This window comes from Gobio gobio, assembly GCF_949357685.1.
Source record: "Gobio gobio genome assembly, chromosome: 4".
Lineage (NCBI taxonomy): Eukaryota > Metazoa > Chordata > Actinopteri > Cypriniformes > Gobionidae > Gobio > Gobio gobio.
Genome location: NC_137100.1, coordinates 61,750,451 through 61,761,655, shown reverse-complemented (window position 1 = coordinate 61,761,655; position 11,205 = coordinate 61,750,451). Strand labels below are relative to the sequence as shown.

Below are 11,205 nucleotides of genomic sequence, written 5' to 3'. Positions count from 1 at the left end.
AAATGCATTTTGTCTTTGATATAAAACTCCCATTTAGCTCAGGCGGTTTAGATATATTGATTACGGAATAACAGATTTTTTTTTACTTTGAATTTGATGTGCATTTGTTCATCTTTTTTTCTTAGTGATGCATGATCATGTTTGCCTGTAATAATCAAACAGCTGGCAACAGTATTTAATCTGAAGGTGTGCTCAGAATGGCATACTAATGTATGGCAGCATGCAGTATGTATATTGTTCACAGTGCATGTATGAACAATGCATAATGCTCAATTTGACCTATTTTCAGTACGACTAAACAGTAATATGGAAGTATCGAAGTAATATGAGCCATGATTTTCTCATTCTTGTCGGAGTATTTGATCAGAAATGTATTATTACATAAAATAAGATTACAAATGCAAAAAATGCTTTCATTTTCAAAATGATCATTGGATGCCATTTGCTGAATTAAACTTGTCTCAACTTGACAATAATACACTATATTGCCAAACATTTTGGGATGCCTGCCTTTACATGCACTTGAACTTTAATGACATCATTCTTAATCCGTAAGGTTTAATATGGAGCTGGCCAGCCCTTTGCAGCTCTAACAGCTTCAACTCTTCTGGGAAGGCTTTCCACAAGGTTTAGGAGTGTGTTTATGGGAACTTTTGACCATTTTGACCTTCTAGAAGCGCATTTGTGAGGTCAGGCACTGATGTTGGACGAGAAGGCCTGGCTCTGTTGAGGTCAGGACTCTGTGCAGGCCAGTCAAGTTCCTCCACAGCAAACTCGCTCATCCATGTCTTTATGGACCGACGCTTTGTGCACTGGTGCGCACTCATGTTGGAACAGGGGCCGTCCCCAAACCATTCCCACAAAGTAGGGAGCATGAAATTGTCCAAAATATCTTGGTATGCCGAAGCACTAAGAGTCACTGGAACAAAGGGGCCAAGCCCAACCCCTGAAAAACAACCCCACACCTTAATCCTCCCTCCACCAAACTTTACACTTGGCACAATGCAGTCAGGCAAGTACCGTTCTCCTGGCAACCGCCAAACCCAGACTCGTCCATGGGATTGCCCGACAGAGGAGCGTGATTGGTCACTCCAGAGAACACGTCTCCACTGCTCTAGAGTCCAGTGGCGGCGTGCTTTACCCCACTGCATCCGATGCTTTGCATTGCACTTGGTGATGTGAGGCTTGGATGAGCTGCTCGGCCATGGAAACCCATTCCATGAAGCTCTACACACTGTTCTTGAGCTAATCTGAAGGCCATATGAAGTGTGGAGGTCTGTAGCTTTTATTGACTCTGCAGAAAGTTGGCGACTTCTGCGCACTGTGACCCTCAGCATGCGCTGACCCCGCTCTGTGATTTTATGTGGCCTACCACTTCATGGCTGAGTTGCTGTTGTTCCCAATTGCTTCACTTTGTTATAATACCACTAACAGTTGAGCGTTGAGTATTTAGTAGTGAGGAAACTTCACGAATGGACTTATTGCACAGGTGGCAACTTATCACGATACCACGCTTGAGTTCACTGAGCTCCTGAGAGCGACACATTCTTTCACAAATGTTTGTAGAAGCGTCTGCATGTCTAGTGCTTGATTTATACACCTTTGGCCATGGAAGTGATTGGAAGACTTAAGGTCAATGATTTGGAGGGGTGTACCAATACTTTTGGCAATATAGTGTATAACAAACTACTGTTTAACCCTCTGGTGCTCCTCATGTGGCGGTCAAAAATGACTAAAATTCTTGATTAAATGAATGTACTGTTTTTTTTTTTTTTTATATTTTGTATTTTAGGGGATTTTATGGTATTTCATTTATTCTCTTTTTGAGCATAGACCTGCAAATTAAATTCCCAACTTCAACTGTCATAAATATTGAATGCTTTGGAGCACAAACTTATGTTTGGTCTCTTTTTAAAGACAACACTTGGCAGATTATTAAGTTTTTAAAAAGTGAAAGCAAAAAAAAAAAAAAAGTTATAGAATTTTAAGTTTGTCATGAAAAATGCACAGAAATACTATTTTCAAATTTTATATGAAATACATATTTTCCAAAACATGTTTTACTCTAAACAAGTTTGAAAAAAAAATTGCTTTCAGTACGAATTTGTTTAGGCGCAGTGCCAAACGTTTCCACTAGATTAAATTAGTTTCCCCATTAATTTCCAATGCGACCATTTTTGACCATGAGGAGTACAAGTGTGATTATTTTCAGGACATTTAACCTTTTCAAATCATGTCCATGATTTTTTTTCTGTGTTCACATAGTGTTTTCCTGTGAACTGTGTGCTAGTATTCCACAGCGAGTCAAGTTTAATTGTGTGTGAATGAGTGACTTGTTGAGCCTGGTTGACTTGTTCAGGCTGATGGTGAAGATTTGCCAGTTTCTTCTTCACTTGTTAGTGTTTTTCTGTTGATGTTCTTTTGACATGTTACAGTACTGTGCAAAAGTCTTAGGCACGTTAGTATTTTCACAAAGAAAAACATGTTTTTAAGCCTGTTATTTATATCTGTTGCTATATATTTTATCGACTTGCATTTCCAAACATTCCTTTTGCCATTAATTGTAATAATCCAGTGAGATTTGTGTATGCAGAAGGAGTCTGACAACAGCTGGTATGAGTTGATCTCACCATCATCGAATCTGTGATAAATCCAGAAGAACTGCAGCAACGTCTCCAGGACGCTTGAAGAAACCTTCCTTTAAAGCTACAGTACTATGAGGAGTTTTAGACACTCGTGTTAAAATGCTGTAAAGTGAGAATGCTTTCAGAAATAAATTAACTTGTATTAACTAAATCAAATCAGTGTTTGGTGTGACCACACTTTGCGTTTAAAACAGCTTTTGTCCCGGTACACTTGCTCATAGTTTTTCAGGGAGCTTTGCAGGAGGGTTTCTTCAAGCGTCTTGGAAACATTGCCGCAGTTCTTCTGGATTTATTCTGTCTCAGTTTCTTCATGTAATCACAGACGGACTTGATGATGGTGAGATCAGGTCATACTCCTTCTGCATACAAAAATCTCACTGGATTATTACAATTAATGGTCAAATGAATGTTTTGAAACTGATATTTCCCACTGACACACTACAGAAAAAGATGTAAACATTTTCTTTGTGAAAATATCATGCCTTTTGCACAGTGCTGTACATCATCATAATGACTTATTCTGATCATATCACCATATGACTAACATACTGTAGATATGAGAATACAATAGTTTTGATTACTTTCAGTCATTAATGTGATTTAACAAGGTAGAGTTTCTCTAAAACTATTAAATGTGACAATCTGGTTTGTGTTTTTGTTAAACGTTTGGTTACTATATAAACCCACTGCATTCAAATGGATTCAATTATAACTTCTGTACGTTTTTCTTTAGGCTACTACCAAACTTTCACGATTTTTATCAAATGTCTCGAGAATATTTTATTCACAGATTCTTTTGCCCGTAAAAATATGGATAACCCTGGGTGAAGGAAAACCACAAATCACACACACACACACACACAGGTAAGTGAGTTTTAAATGAAACAATTTATTAAGGAACTTTAATATCAGAAAAATAAAAATCTTAATTCTTTTTTACAGCAAATATATAATATCAGTGCTTTGGCCACAGGACAGTAAGGCCATATCATAAAATATATTTTAAATTTTAATACAACTTATATGCCATCATGTCCCTGCATATGTGTATATACATAATAAAAGAACAGTAAAATTATCAAATACAGAAACATTGTTGCAGTGTGATGATAAAAATCCCTCAGGTAAACAAAATTCCTAGTTATGTTTAACGTAGGACTTTTATTTTGTTCATAATGTAGTAGTATGCAGACCTAATGCAGCGTATGTATGTATCTATATATATGTATTGGATCCTTGGCTTTTTTGTTGCGATTTAGGAATCGTTAGATAGTAAATCATGCAGGTGTGCTCCTTCCTGCTCTATAGTACCTAACGTCAACACTCTACAAGCTAATACTTACGGCAACCTGCTTGCCAAATAGTCTTATATTTAATCTTTATATTTATATATATATATATGTGTGTGTGTGTATTTGAACATGAAATATAAACTACAGAAATTCTACAAAATTGTAAAAAAAAAAAAACTGTCAAAGTGAATCTTGAGAGCTTATGGATGCCTTAGTTTCTCTGAGTTTTGTGGTTATTGTGAAAAGTGACGCCATTATCCGTGTCAGCCTGCGATTTGAGAAGGGATTGTTTTTGCGCGTTCTCGTCAACAGAATCGCTCCTCTTCAGTTAAGGCAATGAGAGGAGTCGTTACGCACACACACCGTAATGCAGCTTACTAAAACAATCAACCATATTTTGTTTCTGGAATATGAATAAAGCCGTTTCCATCCTACTTGCTCAAGAGAACAAAATCTTCACCTCCTGTGAAACTGGCGCAGAATATCAATAAAATAATAAAAAGTTGCTGCAACCGGGGAAAGCCTATGACTCTTTTTCCCCCATGATAATGAATTGCTTGTGCATCAGAGCATGCAGGCGAAACGCAATAACAAACGCTCTCATGTTATCTTGTGCTCGGATGCCTGACGTTTGGGAATGTAATCGTGCGAGACAGTTCTGGGAGGTAATTATACCAAATCTTTTTGATGGCAGACTTTGACTCAGGTATTTCAGAATGATTCAAATCATATTTTAGATGGTGTGCAATGATCCAATCACATGATCTGTTCATGAAGTCATGTGGAATTGATTTAGTAAATTTGTTCCCATCAGGATTTTTTCAATTGAGTCCGCATTTTAAGACTTTACACGCATATTGGCGTTTTCCAACCAGCTTTTTGTATGCGATATCCCAAAATTCACATACAAACACATGGATGGAAACACAGCTACTGAATGAATTGAATGCGAAATTGGGTTTTATTCATGCAAAACCAATGTTTAAATCGATCTAAAATATGACATGCAAAGATTTACGCAAGAACGGATTTATGAGCGATTTACACGCAGATTAATTTAGCTCGTGTTTAAAGGGATAGTTCACCCGAAAATCATTTACTCTCCCATAAGTATGCGTTTCTTGCTTCTGTTGAACTAAAAAGATATATTTTGAGAATATTGGTAATCAAACAGGGTAATAAAAAATACTATGTAAGTCAATGGCTACCGTTTGATTAGCAACATTCTTCAAAACATCGTCTTTTGTGTTGACCACTTGACGAGTAAATGACAGAATTTTCATTTTTGGGTGAACTATCCCTTTAAATGACAATGTGCAACACCTTTAAATGCTTATGGAGTGCAGGCATCAGGGTCGTGGAGGTCAGGGCAGCTCTTGTGTGATCACATGCTGCTTGACTTTAGTGTTGCACAACAGAAACTCAAGGCCACGGAAGGACCGCGACCGTCGTGGAATCAGGCACATGAAAATGTAAATACAGGGTCGATACCGAACCAACAAACAAAACACGATTTAGCGCTGCTAAACCCCAGCACTGCTTGCCCTAAGAACGACGTAGCAGCTAAACGTAAATGGGGAAATCTTTGAGATGAATTGATTGAAAACCTGCATTTCCCAGTTATTTAAACATCATAAAGAAGGAAGAAGTATTTAGCAATGTAAAAAATAAGCCAGTTTGCTCCTCGGGATCCCAAATCTCGCTCTTTACACGCTTTGCAGGATGGCGTTGGAACACTCCAAACAGACGAGGTTCTGCCCGCCCAGGACAAGTGCGGCCGCATTGTCTCCGCAACGTACGCACGCAGGAACCTGGCTGTGTTTGGGGAAGGTGCGCCTGTCCGGCGGAGAGCTGGAGCCCGTGCTGTCGCTCGACGGGGAAAACGCGGTACCAAAAGCCGGGAGACTTTGGGAATTCTCCTGCACCAGCCGAACCAGCGGATGATCCAGTGCCTCCGGAAGGGACGGAGACAGCCTCGGCGTAGTCGGCAAACTCGCGCCTCCTCGATCGAAGGTGCTCCACAATGGATTTGTCGCCGGGGCCGACATCGTTATCCCGTCGTACCCGGCCGAATCTTCCGAGCCCAGGGGCAGCTGCGTATCGCCAAACCAGAACGTCCCGCCGGTGCTGCCGGGACTGAGATCCGCCACTCCGCTGCCTTTCCCGCTGTAGTAGGACTCGCTTGAGTTGCTTCCGAGCGAGCTGGAGCTGTCGTTGCGGTAGCCTGCGGCGTTGCTGTGGAAGTTTGAAACGCCGCCGGAGAAAAGCCAGGCTCTGTTGCTGCCTGACTCGAAGCCGACGTCGGTGCCGTTGTAGTGGAAGTCGTCGTCATCTGCGCTGGTGTCCACGTTTCCCACGGTACGCACAGCAATATGGGCTTCGATTTCCTCCCGAGCTCGATCCACGTTCTCAGGCATGCCGGTCACCTCGAACACCGGTTCTTTGTCACGGCTTGGCGTGACGATGTAGGTGTGGGTTTGCTGCTGGATCCTCTTGATAGTCGCTCCTTTCGGTCCCACCACGAGCCCTACCATTCGATACGGCACCCGCACCTGGATGGTCGTCTGTCCCGGATGGCAAGGGATGCTGCTGTGCCCAACATTCGGCGCCAATTTGTTCCGAGAAGCCCGGATGAGAGAAAAATGCTCGGCTGCTGACAGAATCTCACGCTTCGCTGTGACGACGTCCTCCTTCCGTCCGGTCACTACGAACACCGGTTCTTCTCCTCGAACGGGCGTTTTAATGTACGTGTTGGTTTTTGCTCTCAGAGCTTTGATCTTGCACCCTGAAAAGAGAAGAAAGACAAGTCAACACATGTCTAGCTTAAGAAGACATCAATCAATCAATCAATCAATCAATCCCACTGATAGACACGTGATCTTCTCTCAGGCGTAATTACAGCAGTCCTTGATGTTGATTGGTCACACATGGTACATTGGCAGGGGTGTATGACAACAAGTTGTGTAATGCAAGCGAACTAGCACAGACAAACCGTGTGCTAGTTCACTTGTATTACACAACTTGTTGTCATACGGTGCAGTGAAGCAACATCACGTCATCACAGATAAGTGGGGCAGCTGAAATCCATATTTGTGTACATGACACATGCAGTTCAATGAGGTCAATTTAAGCAAATATCATTAAGAACATTTTCATCAAGGTTTCATTATAAATGTATATATATAATACTAGTGGTCAAAAGTTTGGAAGTTGGATTAATTAAGAAGTCTCTTCTGCTCACCTAGGCTGAATTTATTTTATAAAAACTTGGGACCCACTTTATATTAGGTGGCCTTAACTACTATGTACTAACATTTTAATTAATAATTTGATACAATGCACTTATTGTGTACATACATGTTTTTACATTGTACTTACATTTTAAAAAATACCTGCATGTAATTACATCTGTAATTCATTTCTGTAGTTACATTTGTAATTACACAGTTGACACTTCCCTTACACCTAACCCTACCCTTAAACTTACCCTTACCACCACACCTGTCCATAACTCTACCCTTAAACTTACCCATACCACCACACCTGTCCCTAACTCTACCCTTAAACTTACCCTTACCACCACACCTGTCCATAACTCTACCCTTAAACTTACCCTTACCACCACACCTGTCCATAACTCTACCCTTAAACTTACCCATACCACCACACCTGTCCCTAACTCTACCCTTAAACTTACCCTTACCACCACACCTGTCCATAACTCTACCCTTAAACTTACCCTTACCACCACACCTGTCCATAACTCTACCCTTAAACTTACCCTTACCACCACACCTGTCCCTAACTTTACCCTTAAACTTACCCATACCACCACACCTGTCCATAACTCTACCCTTAAACTTACCCATACCACCACACCTGTCCATAACTCTACCCTTAAACTTACCCTTACCACCACACCTGTCCCTAACTTTACCCTTAAACTTACCCATACCACCACACCTGTCCATAACTCTACCCTTAAACTTACCCATACCACCACACCTGTCCATAACTCTACCCTTAAACTTACCCATACCACCACACCTGTCCCTAACTTTACCCTTAAACGTACCCATACCACCACACCTGTCCATAACTCTACCCTTAAACTTACCCATACCACCACACCTGTCCCTAACTCTACCCTTAAACTTACCCATACCACCACACCTGTCCATAACTCTACCCTTAAACTTACCCATACCACCACACCTGTCCATAACTCTACCCTTAAACTTACCCATACCACCACACCTGTCCCTAACCCTACCCTTAAACTTACTCATACCACCACACCTGTCCATAACTCTACCCTTAAACTTACCCTTACCACCACACCTGTCCATAACTCTATCCTTAAACTTACCCATACCACCACACCTGTCCATAACTCTACCCTTAAACTTACCCATACCACCACACCTGTCCCTAACCCTACCCTTAAACTTACTCATACCACCACACCTGTCCATAACTCTACCCTTAAACTTACCCATACCACCACACCTGTCCATAACTCTACCCTTAAACTTACTCATACCACCACACCTGTCCATAACTCTACCCTTAAACTTACCCATACCACCACACCTGTCCATAACTCTACCCATATCCCACCTCAATATCAGCAAAGGTGTTTTGCAATACATTTTGAACACTGTAAGTACATTGTACTTATTTTTTTGATGTAAGTACATAGTACTTAAGGCCACCTAATATAAAGTGGGGCCAAAACTTGTTATTACACTTTAAAATAACAGTTTTCAATTTTAACATTTTAAAATGTAATTTAACAATACACATATTTATATATATATATATTGCATTATCAATACAAGATCTTCACCAAAATTGATGCACCTCTTGATGGAAATATCACAACATTTATTTCCATCAAGAGGTGCATCAGTTTTTGCTCAAGATCTTGTATTGACAATGCAAGAGTCCAGCACTCTGTAAAGTCACATCCCAAAGACTTCAATGGATTTAGTCTGGACTCAGAGGTGAAAATGATTCTTCATGCTCCTCCCAACCTTTCTTTCACAATCTGAGCCTGATGAATCTTGACATTGTCATCCTGGAATATGGCCATGGTCTGTCTTCCTACATGGTTGCTTAAGAAATGAAAAGCTACACTCCATCAATTAGGGTGAGAAGAACTGTTGCCATCATATAACATGCTAGAGACATAATAATCACATCATAGACTCTTAAAAATGTGCCTATTTAAATATATACAGCAACTATTTTTGGCTGAGCAGTTTATGTATATATATATATATATATATATATGGTGAGGTCCATGAAAATATCAGCAGGGCGAGTACAACTATGAATCACTAATCCATTAGGCCCAATACAAAAGAAATCCTTAATGTTAAGCCCTGCTCTGGCTGAAAAGTGAGACCAGATGAGTCACAATATTAAAATATCAAACATGACACAAGTAAACAAACCCACCCTGTCGGCCAACTATTTCCGCCACATGCTCAGATGTGGGCACCATCACACACTCTGTTGTGTTCACGCTCTTCCTCCTGGTATTGAGTGCACACCTCTCGCCCTCCTGCATCATTATCATTGCCATCATCATCCTCCCCTGAACCTGGTGGTGGTAGCCTTGGGACTCGCCCAGCCCATCCTGGAAGAGCCCACCCGTCCCAGGAGCCTCCATGCCTGTGAGGGCCAGTGCCCTCAGCTGCTCCAGATCAACATCATGTCTGATAATGTTGTTGTTGGCGGTGTTTTCCTCCTCTGATCCAGTTTGGGACAGGGGATGGAGGTCCAACACCGCACCCAGGACACCCAGATGAGACGTATCACGTGGTTCTGATGGACTCTCATCATCCCGGAGGCTCAACCCGCTCAGGTTCGGTACCAGCACCGGAAGGTCCGGTTCAGTATCGTCTGACTCCAAGAGTTGAGCCGTGTTACTGGGCATGCTCGACCAACAACGTGTCCTGCTTTCACTGCGGGACGCACATACACACACAAGCAAACAAAAGTGTCACGGCAAAGCTCGTCTGTTACTGTATTCAGGTGTACAGAAATAGAATATGCCGTTCATAAAGTGTGTTAAGTGTATTTAAACTTACAGTTGATGTTTACAGCAGCGGCAGCTGTGGTTCCTTGACCCTGTTCTACTGGATCTCTTTGTTTACGGTTCTTCGGGGATCCTCGCGCAGGGTTGGGGAACAGCTGATCTGCGCCCACAGCGCCACACGCCGGCGCGGATGAACGGCACGTTTTCGTTTTAGCAGCCAAAACATTTAATTTCTATTTATTTCGGCCGTAAAACACTTTATATCAACTATGACCATAAATTAATGACACTTTCGAAAATAAATAAATAATGTAATTTCCTCTAATTTTGTAATTTCACTTCTGCTTTACGATTTTTCTATTGACATTTTATAGTAAAGCTGATAATATTGTTGGCTATGTTTTCCTCATTTGTAGATCGCTTCGGATAAAACGTTTGCCAATTGAATACATGTGACTGTGAGTATTTGATTAATGATACATAAATAAATGCTATATATAATGTTTAGCGTTATTTTAATAGTACCAGTATAGTATATTGAACTGTCTCTACATAGTTTTGTGTTAGCCTCAGTGTCCAGGCGACGGATTAGGTAGGTTTTGTGGTTTTGTGACTGGCAGCTTCAGGAAGTTTACGAATCTCGGGACGTCTCCATTACCTAATTAATATTCATGAGCATCAACGTATTCGTAATTGGCGTCCAGGCAACGCGGCGACGCGCTCCAGTGACTGGAGTTTGTGAAGTGACTGAAGACGCTTCACTGCTCTCACATTGTGTTACATTAGTTAATTAAACAAGTTTCATCATTGTACAATATAAATAATTAATCAACATGTATGACCGAGCTCCCAGGTTCAATCCCAGGTTGACTTTAAGCAGCACAACGTCTGATATTGGACCAGGAACTTATAATATCAACCGGTCTCTGAGCGGCAAAAGCTGTAAGTTTCATTTTGACATGACATAAAGTCTTTTTTTTATTTTTTAAATCAGTTACATAAGAAGGAATATTGTTCAGATTTGAATGGGAAAAGTGAGATTGAAATTAACCTTTTGGTTCAGTAAAACTAGTTCTTAAGACAGTCATAGTGGTTAAGTTGTGGCCTCAAAACTAACCATGGTTTTACTGCAAATAAAACCAAATGCATGCATAGTTAAACCATGGTAACCACAAATTAACCATGGTTTTACTACACTAACCATAGTTTAACCATGGTATTT

At 40.9% G+C, this 11,205-nt stretch overlaps 2 protein-coding genes across 3 annotated transcripts in view; one reads left to right on the top strand and one right to left on the bottom strand.

The window, feature by feature from the left end:
- Positions 1–3,520: 3,520 nt before the first annotated feature.
- mex3c (mex-3 RNA binding family member C) lies at positions 3,521–10,127 on the bottom strand. The gene is made up of 3 exons (XM_079814497.1): positions 10,036–10,127; positions 9,401–9,909; positions 3,521–6,722 (listed from the first exon to the last, which is right to left on the bottom strand). Exons 2-3 carry the CDS (start codon positions 9,879–9,881, stop codon positions 5,644–5,646), a joined length of 1,560 nt encoding a protein of 519 aa, XP_079670623.1. The 5' UTR covers positions 9,882–9,909; positions 10,036–10,127; the 3' UTR covers positions 3,521–5,643.
- Positions 10,128–10,700: 573 nt separating this feature from the next.
- stpg2 (sperm-tail PG-rich repeat containing 2) overlaps positions 10,701–11,205 on the top strand; it is a 34,112-nt gene continuing 33,607 nt past the window's right edge. For both annotated transcript variants that reach the window (XM_079814668.1, XM_079814669.1), the window contains exon 1: positions 10,701–10,925. In XM_079814668.1, coding sequence (XP_079670794.1) covers positions 10,817–10,925 — 109 coding nt within the window. In that variant the 5' untranslated portion in view covers positions 10,701–10,816. The remainder of the gene's footprint in view (positions 10,926–11,205) is intronic.